Below are 19,082 nucleotides of genomic sequence, written 5' to 3'. Positions count from 1 at the left end.
TCAAGAGATAATTTCAGTTGCAGTCATTATTATACTGACACATGAAGCGAAGGGAGTTAGTTCACAAGTGGAGAACCAGTGTTGACAGGGCCAATTTGATCATGGTGGATGTAGTTCACTCCCAATAATTGATGAGGAGGTATCAATTCCAGGAGAGGTAAAGATGCTTTTGTAGTGAGCCAGCCACTCCAAGTCCCTATTCAAGCCCCAATTAATGGTGTTAAATTTGCAAATGAATTTTAGTTCTGCAGTTTCTCTTTGAATTCTGTTTCTGAAGGTTTTTGTTCAAGAATAGTGACTTTAAAATCTGTTATAGAATGTCCAGGAAGATTGAAGTGTTTCCTACTGGCTTTTGTACATTACCATTCCTGATGTCTGATTTGTATCTATTTATTCTTTTATGCAGAGACTGTCCGGTTTGGCCAATGTACATGGCAGAGGGGCATTGCTGGCACATGATGCCAAATTATCTATCTATCTATCTATCTGATGGCACACCAACCAGTCAGTCTAACTCCCCAGGGCCCCGTGGTGACAACTATTGTGTCCAGATTCGGGCACCACACTCTAAGAAAGATGTGAACAAATTTTACATGCTGTGGGTGGGAAGGATCAAGGAATGGCAGAAATGTTAGTTTCCAGTCCCAGTGACCTGGCCAGGAGCAAATTACTGCTGCCAGGTAGGAAGGAGGGAGCAGAGAGGAGGGAACTATCTTCCTGAGTCATAAATCCTTCCCTTGGCTACGTAGCAGAGACCCACCACCACTCTGATGAAGCACGGGAGTGGGTAGCTGGTGGCCATGGAACCCTGAATAACACTCACAAGGGCCAAAACATGAATGAGAGCTCTTGGCTCACCTGCACAGTTACCTTCCCTTAATTAGTCACTTCAGGTAACAGAACTGCACCATTCACATTAGCAGGAGATGAAGAGTGGGGATTGGTTGATTTACCTCTGATGTCACCAGGGTCCAATTTAAAAGAGACCTGAGCTATTCACTTGGCCATGTGTATAATTTATTTTCAATCTAATGATTAGACACAACTTTTCTAAAAAAAAAAAACTTCATTAAAACCTAATATCTTCACATGTAGCCTACACTTATGTTAAATGAGGATTAATATTATGGATCATGGGAAGGGTATGTTTTATTCCAGTTTTAAAATCACTCAGGAGAAAACAAGGCGAAGGCAAATGCTAAATTGCAAGCAGAGTACTTTTTAAATTATTTTATTCTCACTAATGCATTAAGGTATTGACTTTCAACATCACCCACACTCAAAGAATGAGTAATCCAAGGTCAGGCAGATCATGTTCTTGATACACCACAATCGTCAGACCTTAAAGTGGGGTGGGAGAGGTATTGTTAAGGATTTGTCTTGTCCTTCTATGGATATGAATAGATATAGATATTAGTTTAAAATATCTGTATTCTTGTGAAAGAAAAAAATCTAACAACAGCTTTTCTTAAGGCTTCCTTCACCTCCTGGTTTCTCAGGCTGTATATGAGGGGATTGACCAATGGGGTGCGGACACCACAAAAGACAGAGAACACTTTGTTCAAGTCCCTCAGTGCATCAGAATCTGATAACAGAGACACAATGACTATAGTCCCACAGAAAATTGTCACCACAATGAGGTGAGAGGAGCAGGTGGAAAAGGCCTTTTGCCTCCCGGTGATGAAAGGGATTTGCAAGATCATGAAGATGATACAAACAGAATGCCAGATTCAACAGAAATGGCGGAAATGTGAATATGGAGTGATAATCAAGATGGCCCATTTCAGAAAGTTGACAAAAAGGTGTGAGGATACTTAACACGGAGAAATAGACTCAATTTGTGTAATGACCCAGCCACTCCCAGTCTCTATTAAAGCCAAAGTTAATGGTATCTAGTTTGCATATTAATTCAATTTCAGCAGTTTCTCATCAGAGTCTGTTTTTGAAGCTTTTCTGTTGCAAAATTGCCACCTTTAAGTCTGTTACTGAGTGACCAGAGAGGTTGAAGTGTCCTCCTACTGGGTTTTGAATGTTATGATTCCTGATGTCAGATTTGTGTCCATTTATTCCTTTGCATAGGGACTGCCCGGTTTGGCCAATATACATGGTAGAGGGGCATTGCTGACACATGATGGCATATATCATGCTGGTAGATGTGCAGGTGAATGAGCCCCTGATGGAGTGACTGATGTTAAATATCCTCACGCCTTTTTGTCAACTGTCTGAAATGGGCCATCTTGATTATCACTACAAACATTTTTTTTCTCCTGCTGATAATAGCTCATCTTAATTAATTAGCCTCCTTTTCATGTTTTCTGTATATATATATATGTCTTCTTACTATATGTTCCATTCTATGCATTTGATGTAGGGGTCTGTAGCCCACGAAAGTTTATGCTCAAATAAATTTGTGAGTCTCTTAAGTCATCAAGGGCCACCAATATGGCTCACCCCAGGGTGAAGCAGTGGGAGTTTGCTCAGAGACAGTGATCTAGGAACAGTGACCAGTCATTACCTAGATCAGGGGGCTCAGAAGAATATGGGATTCTGTAGAGACTCTGGCCACTAGACCATTCTGCCCTGCACCAAACGGTGGCTCTATAGCCCCTTGCTCCTAGACCACTCTGCCCTGCATTGAAGGGCTACTTTATAGACTTTGGCCACTAGGCCCCACTACCCTACACTGACGGGTGGCTCTATAGGCTCCGGCCACTAGGCCACACTGCCCTGAACCAAAGGGTGGCTCTATAGATTCTGACCACTAGGCCCCGATGCCATGCACCAAAGGGCTGCTCCATAGACTCCAGCCGCTAGACCATGCTGCCCCACACCGAAGGGCTGCTTTATAGACAGTGACTGACAGGCCACACTGCCTTGACCCTAGGGGTGTGGACCCTCACACTGTCCCAGTGGTTGAGTCAAGACTCAAGATAGCGGAGGCATGCTGGGTAAAATTTCAAAAGGGCCTATGTTAATTGACACTGGAAATGATACTGCTGCCTAGTATCTCTATGGTCGAATACATCTCACCTTCAGCTTCCTGAACACGCCTCTGTGTTACATTAGCCACAAGGTCTGATATTATCATTGTAGGTTGAAGGAATTCTATTTCATTCCATTGGCTTCATGTGAAAACCTGAGATAAACACTGTTGCTGCTCTCACACCTCTTTTACCCGTATTTCCACTGCAGAGTCCACCAGATTCCAGTGGAGTGGACAGTAGAATTTGATTGCAGAAACCTGAGTTTTATTCCTTTCTCTTTCTTTCCCTGACCTTGGGCTTACACTTCCTTTCTCCGAGGCTCTGTTCCCGCCATTACAAAATAGCTGACGATGATATCACTTACCGTTTTCTTAAAGTGACTTGAAATCATAGAACTGAAAGGGACCTCGAGAGGTCATCTAGTCCAGTTCTCTGCACTCGTGGCAGGAATAAGTATTATCTAGACCACCCCTGACAGGTGTTTCTATAATTTGCTCTTAAAAATGTCCAATAATGTAGATTACGCAATCTCCCTAATCAATTTATTCCAGTGCTTAACCTCTCTGACAATTTGGCGGCTTTTCCTAATGTCCAATCTAAACCGCCCTTGCTGCTATTTAAATCCATTGCTTCTTGTCCTATCATCAGAGGTTAAGAAGAACTATTTTTCCCCCTCCTCCTTGTAACGACCTTTTATGTACTTGAAAATTATTATCATGTCCCCTCTCAGTCTTCTCTTTTCCAGACTAAACAAACCCATTTTTTTCAATCTTCTCTCATAGGTCATGTCTTCTAGATCTTTAGTCATTTTTGTTGCTCTTCTCTGGCCTTTCTAAAGTGTGCCCATAACTTTCCTGAAATGTGGCACCCAGAACAGGACACAATACTCCAGCTGATGCCTAATCAGAGTGGAATAGAGAAGAATTGCTTCTCATGTCTTGCTTACAACACTCCTGCTAATACATCCCAGAATGATGTTCGCTTTTTTGGCAACAAATAATATATAAATTGCAAAAAAAGTGAACATCATTCTGGGATGTATTAGCAGGAGTGAAGTAATTCTTTTCTACATATATATAAATAATATCCTTTACCCACAAGAAGTAATTCTTCTTCTCTACTATATCTATATCTATATCTATATCTATATCTATATCTATATCTATACCCTTTTTATCTTTACCCAGAGACTTTCAACAAGTCTTTCCCTATTTCCATCTCAACCTCAGTCCAAGTGTATTCATTTTTAATACATAAGGCAACACCTCCTCCCATTTTTCCCTGCCTGTCCTTCCTGAGCTAGCTGTACACTTTTTTACCAATATTCCAGTCATGTGTATTATCCCACCAAGTCTCTGTGATGCCAACTATGCCATAGTTGTGGTTATTTACTAGCATTTTGAATTCTTCCTGCTTATTCCCCACACTTCTTGTATTAGTATACAGACATCTAATATACTGATTTGACATCCCCTCCTCCAGTTCTGTCCTGTCTCTTCCTTATCCCTGCTATAACAGCTCATGCTCCCCTCAAATTCATTTCTCAGCAAGGATACAGAACCTGGGGCCACCCAGATGATAATAAACCTCTCATAGAATTTTGACCTAATGTGGAATGCAGAAACCGAGGGTTTTGAAATACTGAAAGTAATTTCAATGGGACATATTCATCAAACAGCCACAGAGAGAAATTTCAATGGGAAAAATGGGGCAGTTTGGTTGAAATGCCCATGACTCACTTGGTGAAAATCTCTATAATAAGATTCCAGGATGGTGACTCCATGTGTTATTCTGAAGCATATTAAGACTGAAAAACCAAAAGGAATCCGGCAAAAGGTGGAAACATGGACAAAGAGACGAGGAACAGTACAAAAGTGTACGACAAACACATTGGGAGGAAATCAGAAAGGCTAAAGCACACAATAATTAAAACCCAATAAGAAGAGTAATAAATACATTAATTGGGAAGGTGAAAAAAAATGACATCAAGAAGGCTGACAAATCAACACAACCACCCCTCACAATAAAACAACTATCCCACACAGTAAACCCGCATAATCTCTCAGAGCAGCACACACAGGGGCGGCTCTAGGCACCAGCAAAGGAAGCACCTGCTTGGAGCAGCCCATTTGCAGGGGTGGCATGGGAGCTGAGAACCAACAGAGGGCTATGGAAGTTGTAGTTCCTTGGTTAGCTCCCTGCCTATAGAGCCAGCCCTGGAGCAGGGAAAGAACTACATTTCCCAGGATTCCCTTGGCAACTATCAACTGGAAAGGAAGGAGGGGGAACTCATGCGGCTACCTGCTCTGAGTGGAGAGTGGTAGGGAGATCATATTTTAACATTCAGAAAACAGGACACTCCAGGGGGAGGGAAGCCCCATCCTGCCACCATCCACTCCGTCCGACTGCCCCCCACAGAAACCCCAACCCATCCAACTCCCCCCTGCTCCCTATCCCCTGATCACCCCCTCCCGGGACCCCTGCCCCTATCTGCCCCCCAGGACCCCACCGCCTATCTAAGCACCGCTGCTCCTTGTCCCCTGATTGCCCCCTCCTGGGACCCCTGCTCCAACTGCCCCTTGGGACCCCACCCCCTATCTAAGCGCCGCTGCTCCTTGTCCCCAACTGCCACCTCCTGAGACCACCCCCCAACGTCCCCCCAGGACCTCACCTCCTACCTGTCCCCAGATAACCCCTGGGACTCCCATACCTATCCAACCACTGCCTGTCCCCTGACTGCCCCCCCGAACCTCCACCCCATCCAATCCCCCCTGCTCCCTGTCCCTTGATTGTCCCCCCAGAATCCCCTACCCCTTCTCCAACCCCCCAGCCCCCTTACCGTGCCACTCAGACCAGCGTGTCTGGCTCCGCGCAGCCCCAGACACCCTGCTGCATACATGCTGCCGTGCTCCCCCATGGGGGAAGGGATGATCCCAGGGCTGGGGCTGCAGCGGGGTGGGGGAGGGCACTGATGGGGGGGAAAGGGGGAAGTCCAGCACTGAGGCAGCAGGGGGTGTGGATTGGGGGGGGAGAGCCCAGGGCTGGGGCAGCAGGGAGGTGCAGGGGGCAGCCCAGGGCTGGAACGGGTGGCAGCCAAAATTTTTTTTGCTTGGGGCAGCAAAAAACCTGGAGCCGGCCCTGAGCACACACCCACACAGATCAACTCAAATCTGCCAGCACAACAGAATCCCCACACAAATCATCACAATCACTCACACTGCAACCCAACTATTTTACCCAGTAAATCCAGTCACACATAATCCCTAACCGGAACACAAATTGACGAAGGTTTCTAACCATTCGAGGAATAGAGTTCTGGAACAGCCTTCCATGAGGAGTAGTGGGGGCAAAAGACATATCTAGCTTTAAGATTAAGCTTGATAAGTTTATGGAGGGGATGGTATGATGGGATAGCCTAATTTTGGCAATTAGTTTGGCAATTGATCTTTGATTATCAGCAGGTAAGTATGCCCAGTGGTCTGTGATGGGATGTTAGATGGGGTGGGATCTGAGTTACTACAGAGAATTCTTTCCTGGGTGCTGGCTGGTGAGTCTTGCCCACATGCTCAGGGTTTAACTGATCACCATATTTGGGGTCGGGAAGGAATTTTCATCCAGGACAGATTGGCAGAGGGCCTGGAGGTTTTTCGCCTTCCTCTGCAGCATGGGGCACGGGTCCCTTGCTGGAGGATTCTCTGCAGCTTGATGTCTTCAAACCACAATTTGAGAACTTCAGTAACTCAGACAAAGGTTAGGGGGTTGTTATAGAAGTGGATGGGTGAGATTATGTGGCCTGCATTGTGCAGGAGGGCAGACTAGATGATCATAATGGTCCCTTCTGACCTTAAAGTCTATGAGTCTAAGTCTATAAATCCCTTATTTACCACCCACACAAATCAACACAAATGTCCCAGTACAATACAATCCACACAGAAATCAACACAAACAAATACACAGCTTCACCAGCACACACAACCCTAAACATCACTCTGAACACCAGACTGTCTATTGAGTCTGTATCACATGATGCAAAGAGCTACAATAATGGTTCAGAGCTCTGTTAGTTTCCATTATCACTGAGATTCACGGTCTGTTGTTGGCCAGTTTTTAAGTTCTCTGCCATTTTGTGTTTTTTTTTTAATTCCAAATTACTGTTGTGTGGCAGCACAGGCTTTCAACTCCTAGTGAAGGACTAATCCAATTGCCTCGAGGGCTAGAAGCCTGGCAAAGTGACCGGGCTGTCAGGGCAGCTAAAGAGCAGGTAACATTTGGAAGAAGAAGGAGCTCAGACAAATTTGGAAGAAATAGCTCTAACTTTTAAAAGTTTTCAATTAATCACTAATGGATGGAAACTAAGATGTTGCTCTCCTTTCCCCTCCATGCCTTCCTTTCTCCTTCTTTTTTCCCTCCCATCAAAACCCTTTACCATTCTTTTCTTCTTTTGTTTTCTTTCTGTTTTCCCAATAGTTATGTTTTGTGGGGGGAATCAATACAACCAATCAATAAATATAAAGAAATGTGCACACTTAAAAGTGCATTTCAATAACTGGGTTGACATGGAAAATGAAATTAAGATTTGAGCATTTTAAGGAGTTAATTGGGAAACAAACCACTCACTGAAGAGAGATGCACTGCTTGAAAACTGGAATAAGTGAGAGGAGAATGACACTATTCTTCTTCTTCTACTTCTGTGTAATGTCCCTATATAAAGTCCTACCTAATGTACCTGCACAGACTCAGATTATCACTTTCACAGCACCATTCCCCATGTGAGGCTTTGCAACCATTTCTACATGCCTTGGTGCCTACATGGGAATTGTTCCTAAAGAGAGTCTACTGTGGTGTTGCCAGGCAACCTGAGCCCCTTAGTAACAAATGCCAAAGAGGTCAGCCTTCTGGAACAACACAGGGTTTTCTCCTATGTCTGAGAGAGGGATGGGTTTAGAATGGACACCTTAAATCTGTGGGGGCTGGAACAGCTGAGACCAAGTTGACTGGTCATCAGACAAAACAGCAGAGAGGCCCGATATGATAATGGTTCCCAAGGCATTGCTTTGCACTGACGGTGCTGTAGAGTGGTCCCATGCTGCTGTGATGTGATGTGGACATGCAGATTCAGCATCCAAATACAGATGTTGTAAAAGGGCAGCCAGCCTCATGCATCATGGTTATAGGTGACCCTCCATGCGCCTGATAGAGTTAGATTTTCATTACCTCTTTCCTATTCCTTCTTTCTGTCAACATTTCAGTATCTCCCTCACTCTTCCTGCATGGGGGAGAGAAGGCAAATGTTTCCTCTCTCTCTTCCTCCTCCTGAATGGGTGTCTTTGTTCCCTTTTCATCTCCAAGCCCTTCCTAGGGTGAGATCCTCCTATCACAAATCATAAATAGTTCAAACTGTGTTGTACACTGTGACCATCAGGAAGAACAGGGCCCTGTGTGAGGTCTTGTGGAGAAGTTCTGTTTCTTCAGCACATCCTGAACTTTCCGTTCTATCACATTCAATAATTGGGATTGCTCCTCTTTTCCAACCAGCCATCTCTTCTCCTTATTTCTACCACAGCCTGGAAAGTGCCTCTCCACTATGTTCTCTCCATGACAGAGTCACAATGAGGCCCACGGATTAAGACAATTCGACTTTGACTCCATCTTCTAATCCAGTCTCCCTGAAACTGAACACAAAGAGATGTATAGCACAGGTTTGACATTCCTCAGCTCTAGAAACGTATCCCAAAGCTGAGGCAACTGGAATGTCCGCACATGCTTCAGCCATGCTGGCTCCCATCTCTCCTCTTTGGTGGATCAATGAGACCTCAGACAGCTTTGTGAATGTGGTCTGAGGGAACTGAGATTGTTTAGTCTGCAGAAGAGAAAAATGAGGGGGGATTTGATAGCTGCTTTCAACTACCTGAAAGGGGGTTCCAAAGAGGATGGATCTAGACTGTTCTCAGTGGTAGAAGATGACAGAACAAGGAGTAATGGTCTCAAGTTGCAGAGGGGGAGGTTTAGGTTGTACATTAGGAAAAACTTTTTCACTAGTACGGTTGGTGAAGCACTGGAATGGGTTACCTAGGGAGGTAGTGGAATCTCCTTCCTTAGAGGTTTTTAAGGTCAGGCTTGACAAAGCCCTGGCTGGGATGATTTAGTTGGGTTTGGTCCTGCTTTGAGCAGGGGGTTGGACTAGATGACCTCCTGAGGTCCCTTCCAACCCTGAGATTCTATGATTCTATGGTGCCATAGCGTAAATATACACCATTTATGTGCAGAAAATCCTGTCTCCCTCTGCCATCTGGACCAATCATATATAGCAGCCTGGCACTAATTTACATGTAGAGATATTATTCCTTTAAATCAGATTAAATTCCTTAGTTTTTGTTACAGGTTATTCTGGATTTAAGAAAGAAAGAAAGAAAGAAAGAAAGAAAGAAAGAAAGAAAGAAAGAAAGAAAGAAAGGGAATATTTATCTTGGCTCATGCACATGTGGCTTATATGCTAATTTTTATAAAATTTGCAGATGACTCAAACTGAAAAGACAGACATGAACAATTTTGACAGTATATTTTTAGTTTTCATCCCTAATGACCTGTAAGGAAGCAAATTTCAGCTTCCAGGAAGCAAGGGGGGAGCAGAGAGGAGGGAACCCTTCCCTTGTCTGGTCCTGGGACTGTGGAGCAGAGACCCACCACCTCCCTGAAAAACACAGGAGCGGGAAGCTTGTATGACTAACGCTCTTGGAGGCCAAGGCATCAGTGAGAACTCTTGGTCCATTTGGCATTTCATGTCTTTCATACACTTTCCAATACTTTCAGATAGTAATCCCTTTTTATTTTTTTTTGTAATTTTTAAAGAAAGCAAACTGAGTTTTGAGTTTTGTTTACCTTCCCTTCATTCATTTCAGGACATTGAATTGAAACATTCATTAGTGGGAGATGAAGAGTGGTGATTGGCTGATTTACCTATGATGTCACCAGGGTCCTAGTACAAAGTAACCTGAACTACTGACCTGACCACGAGTAAACTTTATTCCTAATTGGTTATTTGACAAAATTCTTCTTAACATAGAACTTCATTACTGCCTAATGTCTTCAAATGTAACTGACACAAATATTGTAAAGGAGTTCTAACATTAAGGAAAGTGGAAAGAGTATGTTTTATTCCAGTTTTAAAATCACTTGGACAAAGCTAGAGATGACAAATGCTAAATTTCTTCACAATGTCATTTTAATTATTTTATTCTTATGAACTCATTAAAATAGTTACTTGAAAATTCATCCACTATCAAAGGAGAATAATCCAAATGCAGGGAAGATGCACAGGTTTCTTCAGACATGAGTGCAGATCTGAGGGTGCAGTGAAAGTCTAAGGATATGGCTCGGTGTCCTAATTTTCCTCTAAAACGAGTCAGATGGCACATGTAGACAACACCCAGACTCTACACTTGGATTCAGGAAGTTCTGATTCTGAGAATCATGTTGTATTCATTTAAAAAACAAACAAACAAACAAACAAAAGCTTTTATCAAGGCTTCCTTTACCTCCTTGTTTCTCAGGCTGCAGATGAGGGGGGTCAACAAATGGGTCAGGACATAAAAGACAGACAACACTTTTTTCAGGTCCCTCAGTTTATCGGAGTCCAATAGCAGATACACCAGGATCAATGTCCCATAGAAAATTGTCACCATGATGAGTAAGAGGAGCAGGTGGAAAAAGCCTTTTGCCTCCCGGTGGTGGAAGGAATTCGCAGGATGGTAGAAAAGATATGAACATAGGATGACATCATTAATAGAAATGGAGGCAGGATGAATATGGAGAAAGATATGAAACTAGCAACTTCCACAATCCTATTTATATTATTTTATTCTCATGAACTAATTAAAATATTTACTTGCAAATTCATTCACACTTAAATGCAGGAAGGATGCACAGTATTTTTCAGACATGAGAGTGAGTGTGAGGGTGAAGTGAATATCTATGGGTATGGCTTGGTGTCCTAATTTTCCTCCAAAACTGAGTGAGATGCTGTAATGGAGTGGGACTCACCACCTGGCCCCTCCCGCTGGTAACTCTGGGAATTAGCTCTGTCCAGTGGAGCGCCCCCTCCTGGTGGTGTCCCGTCCATCATTCTGCCCTCTGTTGCTGTCTCTGGACCCATGTTGCTGCCTGCTCAGCGGCATCCTCTTTGAGGCCACTGCCCTCCGGCAGTGCCCCTTAGTCCATCTGCACCCCCTTCCGGGGGTCAGTGATCAGGAGTCCTACACCCCAGCCACTATGTCCAACCACCCTCTGAGTCCAATCCCTCTTGTCAGGGATCTGGTGTAGTCTAATGGCTGCTCCCTCCGGCCAATGGCTGGGTGTACTGCAAGGACTGAAGCGGGGGACCCAGGCCCACCCTCTACTCTGGGTCCCGGACCAGGGACCCTCTGGTGGCAGCCTCGCTGTCCTCCTTCATTCCCCTTGTCTGTCTGATTCCCTGGGCCACTTCCCCTATGGCCCCTTGCACCCTCTAGGCCCTTCCCTTCAGGGCCTGCAGCCTGGTGGCTATGGGCTCAAGCTCCCTAGCCTCCCTGAGCCTGGCCAGCACTGCGCTGTCCACGGTGCTAGTCTCCACCCTTGGAGACTGACCTTCCCCTGTCAAAGGCCTGTGACATACTGACTGCTCCTGCTCTGGGCAGCCTTTATATACGTCTGAGCTTGGCCCTGATTGGCTGTCTCCAAACTGGGCCCTGATTGGCTCCCCATAAGCCCTTTTCTGATTGGCTCCCTGTCTGCGCAGGCGCCCTGGCCTGCCACAGCCCATTCTCACAGGGAGTGGGGCAGTCTGCCCCACTACAGATGCCCACAGATAGGTAACACACCAACTCAACAGTTGGATACAGGAAGTTCTGATTCTGACAGTCATGAGTTCACCAGGCACACAAAGATAAGTATAGGCTACTCACATGAATCAGAATATGCAAGATCATATTCCCATGATTGTCCTCTCTCTCTCTCTCTCTCTCTCTCTCTCTCTCTCTCTCTCTCTTTCTATATATCTATATATTTGCTTAAAATTTTGAATTCCTGAAAAAGACAAACAATCTAAGGAGAGCTTTTCTCAAGGCTTCTTTTACCTCCTTGTTTCTCAGGCTGTATATGAGGGGGTTGACCAAAGGGGTCAGGACTCCATAGAAGAAAGAGAACACTTTGTTCAGGTCCCTCAATGCATCAGATTCTGAGACCAAATACACCATTATGAGAGTCCCATAGAAAATTGTCACCACGATGAGGTGAGAGGAGCATGTGGAAAAGGCCTTTTGCCTCCCGGTGGTGGACGGGATTCTCAGGATGTTGTAGATGATACAAACATAGGTTGCCACCGTCAATACAAATGGAGGCATGGTGAATATGGAAGTAGATATGAAACTGGCAAATTCCACCATGCGGTTGTCAGTGCAGGAGAGTTTTATTATTGGACGAAAATCACAAAAGAAATGGTCAATTTCATTGGGGCCACAGAATGTTAATTGTGACATCATAAATACAAAGATGGTAAGAGACAAAAATCCACCTATCCACAACCCTACCACTAGCTGGAGGCACAACCTGTCATTCATAAATGCTGAGTAATGCAGAGGTTTGCATATTGCTAAATACCGATCATAGGACATCACAGATAAAAGCAAACACTCTGTCCCTGCCAGAGAACCAAAGAAATAAAATTGAGTGATGCAGCCCATAACAGAAATAGACTTGTCCCCAGTGAGGAGACTGGCCAGCACCCTGGGCAGGATGGTAGAGGTGTAGCAGGTCTCCAAGCAGGACAAGTTTCCCAGGAAGAAGTACATGGGAGTGTGAAGGTGCTCATCAGTCACAACTAGTACAATGATGAGTATGTTCCCGGCCACGGTCACAATATAAATCACTAGGAACACCAGGAAGAGAAGAATCTGAAGTTGAGGGAGATCCCCAAATCCCAGAAGGATGAATTCTGTGATGGTCGTTTGATTTCCCTCCTGTATGTTTGTTGTCAGCTTCATCTAGGGGAGATAAAAGAAATTATGCAATTGAGAATCTAACTTCCATTACAAAACAGTAATGTTTTTTAGTCTGGCCTCTCCCTGATGGTATACATCCCGACAGTTGAGTGAAGACTTCAGAGGGTAGAGGCAGTTGGGGGTACAAATTAAAAAAAAAGGCCAAAGTTAATTGATATTGGAAGTGTAACTACTTCCTGGTATATCTATGGTTGAACACATCTCACCTTCAGCTGCCTGACCATGTTTGTTTATTTCTATAGGCGCAATGTCTGAGATTATCATTGTAAATTATGGGGAACTAAATGTCACTCCATTGGTTTCATATGGAAACCTTAGAAAAATCCTATTGCTGGTCTGATACTTCATATACCCATATTTACACTGCAGAGTCCACCATATTCCAGTGGAGTAGACAAAATAATTTAACTCCAGAGACCTGGGTTTTATTATTGGCTCCACCACTACCTGACTTTGGGTTTATCACTTCCCCTCACTGTGCCTCTCTTCCCTCCATTATGTAATAGTTGTTGATGATACCACTTATTCTTTTCTTAATGTAATCTGAAATTTAGGAAAGAAGAACTGTCTACATGTGTTCACATGCACTTGTGTAAAATGGAAATATGATACTGAAGACACTATGGAAAGTTTTACTAGTTATGTCAATGAGTTTGCTATTTAACTTCTCATTATTAGCAAACCGCTGTGAGACCGTGCATAACTTTCAATACACTCTATGAAGAGAAACTAAACATGCCTCAATATGATATTTCCACCTCAGTCTCACAGAAATGGCCTCAATTTTTTGTTTAAAAACACACAAAGTTTTTTAGACACTTATTTTCCCCCAACCCTATATGAGAGAGATATTTTTCCCAAAACTCTCCTAATGGGAATCAGAGACTAGGTTTCTTTATTGGAAAGGATTTGCAACCTTCTTTTTGAGAGCTATTCAATGCCTAAAATTTATGGGTAATATTTTCCAAACTGCCAGACTTTGAAAATTATCCATGCACCTACATGTGCAGATTGAACCCTCAGTCCCTTTGAACATCTTGTGTTGAGATACCATGTGGAATAATATAGGATGCATAGTTAGATTAAGGAGGTCTGCCAATGTTTCCTTGGCTAAGGTGGCTGTGGCATTTTGGGGAACATGTCTTTGTCTGTTTTATCATTCCTTGTGTTTTGTTAATGTCATTTCAAATTGGAACAATCATCCTGGATGGGATCAACTCTTTTGTAGAAGGAAACATGGAGTGGGTCATGGGGAAGTCATGCCTCGGTAGCAGTGACAACACTATCAAGGGCCACCAACACTGAATGTCTGATGACTGGTGAAACAGTGGGAGTTTTGAGATATCCATGTCTAGGAACATTGGCCAGATGTTGCCCACATCCAAGTGCGTCAGCAGCACATGGGATTTATAGGCTCAAGCCAAGCATAAAAATCTAGTATCTGTTTTCAGAAAGTGATTGATCCAGGATGTTCTGTTTTAAGCTAGGTTTTCCCTTTGACCAATATTTGGAATTGGTCCAACAAATAAATCCATAGGGAATTCATTAATCCAAAGTGGTGAGTTTGTTGTCTGTTAGTTTCTTTGTTTGTTCCGTGATTGCTACTTGACTGACATTATAACGTGGTCTGGGGTTTTTTGGGGGGTGGGGGGGGGAGGTCTGTGTGCTGAACCTAGGGGCCTTCTAGACACATCTGGATGCTTTAATCTGTAGACCCTTTAGCACCTATTAACCCTTAACCAGAGAGTGAAACTACTAAGGGAGAACAGGGGTTTAAAAAGCCAGCTCCTAAGTGATCAGAGGAGCTATCAACCAGGAGCAGCAAAGAGGGGAGGTTTGCAAGGTAGATTAGAGAGAGAGTGGGAGAGCTAGATCCACATAATTAGCATTGTCTAAACTTAGGGCAATACATCCTCCCTCACCCTTTCAACCCAAAAAAACACAGAGAAACAATACCCAACAAAAAACCTGCAAAAATAAAAGTAATGCAGGCAGAAGTCCATCAGCAGAGTGGGGGCTATCCAGTTCATTGCACTGAATGCAGCATATATCATTACCTGTCTTGTTGGCAAATGGGGTATATGTGCATTTGGTGCAAGGAGCTTACGACCCTCAGAGACCGAGTACGGGTTCTGGAGACCAAAGTGGCTGAACTGCAGGAGCTAAGGGAGATAGATAGATACATAGATAAGACTTTCCTGGGCACAGTAGAACACTTCCACTCCCAGTCTGACAGCCTCTGTGCTGCTGAGAAGGATGAAAGTCTTGGGGAAGGACAACACCAAAGTGGAACAGAGAGAAACTAACCCATAGTTGGGACCCACATTCTAGATGATGTCATGGTATCCTCTTGTACTGACCTGTCCTAGGGAGGGATCCCCTACTTACTAAGAGGAGGCAGGTAGTAGTAATGGGGATTCAATGATTAGAAATATAGACAGCTGGGTTTGTGATGATTGGGTGAACCACATGGTGAATTGCCTGCTAGGTGCAAAGGTTGCAGATCTCTTAACATACCCAGACAGGCTTATGCGCAGTGCTGGGCGAGGAGCTGGTGGGTGTGGTACCACGTAGGTACCGATGACATAGGAAAATGTAGAAGAGAGTTACTGCAGGCTAAATTGAGGCTGATAATTTAAGAGATTAAAGTCCAGGACCATCATGGTAGCATTCTCTGAAACGTTTCCCATTTCTGCACGCAGGGCCGGTAAGAGAGGCAGAACTTCAAGGTCTCAATGAGTGGATGAGTTGATAATATAGAGAGGAGGGTGTTAGATGTATTAGGAACTAGGGAACTATTTGGGGAATGAGGAACCTATACAGGAAGGATGGTATCCACCTAAACCAAAATGGCACCAGATTGCTTGCATGTAAAATTAAAAATATGTCGTAAAGGAGTTTTCAAACGAAGGGCTTGGGAAAATCAACAGGTGCCTCACAGAAACTTGGTGGAATGATGATAATGAAAGGGACACAATCATACCAGGGTACAAAATGTATAGGAATGGCAGAGTAGGTCATGCAATTGGGGGAATGACACTATCTGTGAAAGAAAGTGTAGTAGAGTGAAATGTAGTCCAAAATCTTAAATGAATAAATCTGTACATTAGACTCTCTAGGGATAGAAATACCATGCTTGAATAATAAGAGTATAACAGTAGGGATATACCACTGACCACCTAACCACAGTGTTGAATGTGAAATGCTCAGAGAGATTAGAGAGGCTATAAAAATAGAAAACTCAGTAATAACAGGAAACTGCCCTTCCAGTCTGGGCTCAGTTCCTTTCCCCTGTTCAGTCTTTTTTTGTTTCCAGCAGTCTTTTTGGATGGGATAGCAGGGGAGAACTGAGGACCTGGATTACCTCACACCCCACCCTTAAATAGGATTTGTATAAGGCGGGAGTCCTTTGTTTCCTAGTCTGTCTAATGTACAGATTTAATTTTACACAGAATCTTCTCTTAACAGTGTTAAGTTACAAGAAGTCCCAAGTAATGTTTTCGTATCAGGTGACAAGAGCACCTGACTCCGTAAGGCCATTGTAGCCATTCTTCACAGGGTGACCCACATGATCACAGCAAGACTGAGCTCTTTTACAGTCCATTGTCTCTTGCTGATGAGCCATCAGCACTGTCCGGCTTTTTCATTGTTGTACCTGAAGTGTTAGCAGGGGCATCACCCAAAGTAACATAGTTGAAATATAGCTACATAGTCAATATTCCTAATTTCAGATACAGAAATGATACATGCATACAAATAGGATAATAGCATTCAACTTTCCAATGATATCTCATATGAGCCATCTTGGATAAAGTATCTCAGTTATGTCATATTCATATCATAAGCATATTTTCATAAATAATATGGAATGACACATCACAATGCACATTGGAAAACACAATCCCAACTGTACATATACAATAATGGGGTGTAAATTACTCAAGAAATTTATCTTGCAGTCATAGTGGATAGTACTCTGAAAACATCCACTCAATGTTCAGTGGCAATCCAAAAACTAACACAGAATCTTGGGAATCATTAAGAAAGGGACAGGTAATAAGACAGAAAATATATAGTCTCGATATAAATCTATTGTACCCCCACATCTTGAATACTATGTGCAGATCTCATCGTCCCATCTGAAAAAAGATATATTCGAGTTGGAAAAGGTTCAGAAAAGGGCAACACAAATCATTATGGGTATGGAACAGCTGCCATATGAGGAGAGATTAATAAGAATGGGACTTTTCAGCTTTGAAAAGAGAGGACTAAGCAGGGGATATGATAGGGGTCTATAAAGTCATGACTAATGTGGAGAAAGTAAACAAGGAAGTGTTATTTACTCTTCATAACAGAAAATGAAATTAATAGGCAGCAGGTTTAAAATAAAAAAAATGAAGTATTTTTTCACACAATGCACAGTCAGTCTGTGGAACTCTTTGTCAGATGTTGTAAAGGCCAAGACTATAACAGGGTGCAAAAAAGAACTAGATACATTCATGGAGGATAGGTCCATCAATGGCTATTAGCCAGGATGAGCAGGGACGGTGTCCCTAGCCTCTGTTTGCCAGAAGCTGGGAATGGGTGACAAGGGATGGATCACTTGATGATTACCCATTCTGTTAATTCCCTCTGGGGCACCTGGCACTGGCCATTGTCAGAAGATAGGATACTGGGCTAGCTGTGCTCAAGGAAGATAAGTCCATTTGGATAAACTAAATTAATTCCTTTCTTCAGTCTTCATGGTAGAGGATGAGGGAGATTCCCACACCTGAGCCACTCTTTTTAGGTTACAAATATGAGGAATTGTCCCAGACTGAGGTGTCATTTGAGGAGGTTTTGGAACAAATTGATAAATTAAACAGTAATGAGTCACCATGACCAATGGTATTCACCCAAGAGGTCAGAAGGAACGCCAATGTGAAATTGCAGAATTATTAAGTGTGGTATCATTTAAATCAGCTTCTGCAACAGATGCCTGGAGGATAGCTAATGTGACATCTCTTTTTTTGTAAAAAGGCTCCAGAAGAGATCCTGGCATTTACAGGCTGGTAAGCCAAACTTCAGTACCAGGCAAATTGGTTGAAAGTATGGTAAAGAACAGAATTGTCAGACACATATATGAACATGATTTGTTGGGGAAGAGTCAACATGGATTTTTTAAAAGAAAATCGTGCCTCACCAATCTATAAGAATTCTTTGAGGAGGTCATCAAGCATGTGAACAAGAGTGATCCAGTGGATATAGTGTTCTTAGACTTTCAGAAAGCCTTTGACAAGTTCCTTCATCAAAGGCTCTTAAGCAAAGTAAGCTGTCATGGGATAAGAAAGAAATTCCTCTCATGGATCACTAACTGGTTGAAAGACAGGAAACAAAGAGTAGAAGTATGTAGTAGGAAAAAAGCCTCAGACATAAGCCTCTGTATGAGAGACCTGGTATAAGGCAGGACCTTCTTACAAAATCTGGCAAAAACAGGGCTGATATTGCAAAAATACACATTCCTAAAAAGTTCTAAGTACAGAGTACTCACTCCAGTTAGTGCTCATCTCTTATTCATGAACCCAGTGCCTTAAAAAATCAAGCCTACAGCTAGAACCCAATATTTCAGAATTCAGACAAAGACTTTGGAATAGTTACACACACACAAAGAGGCACACAACCCCATGCACACAGTTAAAGAGGTGTGCATGCCCTACTCAGGAGAATCTAGTAATTTTCCAGTGGATGCAGGAGCATGACTCACATACAGAGGGAACATGAAATGCAGAGCCTGGGGCCACCCAGAAGATAAGTAGCCCATCTTAGAATTTTGATTGAATGCAGAATGCAGAAGCTGAGGATTGTAAAAGGCTGGAAGTCATTTCAATGGGACATATTCACCGAATTGCCATAGAGAGAAATTTCCAATGGCAAAAATGGGGCAAATAGGTTGAAATTCTAATCTTTCTCTGTGGTTGACTTGGTGACAATCTATACAAAGAAGATTCCAGCATTGTGACTGTGTTTCATTCTGAATCATATTAAGCCTGAAAATCAAAATGGAGCTGTACAAAAGGTGGACACA

The 19,082-nt window shown here is 43.2% G+C and overlaps 1 protein-coding gene and 1 long non-coding RNA gene across 2 annotated transcripts; one reads left to right on the top strand and one right to left on the bottom strand.

Annotated features, from left to right (window-relative positions):
• The first annotated feature begins 5,265 nt into the window (after positions 1-5,265).
• LOC120380345 lies at positions 5,266-10,144 on the top strand. The gene is made up of 3 exons (XR_005587730.1): positions 5,266-5,304; positions 8,548-8,683; positions 9,884-10,144. It is a non-coding gene; the product is annotated as an uncharacterized LOC120380345 (long non-coding RNA).
• A 1,884-nt stretch (positions 10,145-12,028) lies between these two features.
• Positions 12,029-18,867, bottom strand: LOC120380128 (olfactory receptor 11A1-like). Its single transcript, XM_039497623.1, has 2 exons — positions 18,762-18,867; positions 12,029-13,000 (listed from the first exon to the last, which is right to left on the bottom strand). The coding sequence occupies exons 1-2, from the start codon at positions 18,816-18,818 to the stop codon at positions 12,029-12,031; spliced, it is 1,029 nt and encodes a 342-aa protein (XP_039353557.1). The 5' UTR covers positions 18,819-18,867.
• Between the last annotated feature and the right edge of the window lie 215 nt (positions 18,868-19,082).

This window comes from Mauremys reevesii, linkage group 13 (genome assembly GCF_016161935.1).
Source record: "Mauremys reevesii isolate NIE-2019 linkage group 13, ASM1616193v1, whole genome shotgun sequence".
In the NCBI taxonomy this organism is placed as follows: domain Eukaryota; kingdom Metazoa; phylum Chordata; order Testudines; family Geoemydidae; genus Mauremys; species Mauremys reevesii.
The sequence above is the reverse complement of the archived record's forward strand: the minus strand, read 5'-3'. Positions and strand labels throughout refer to the sequence as shown.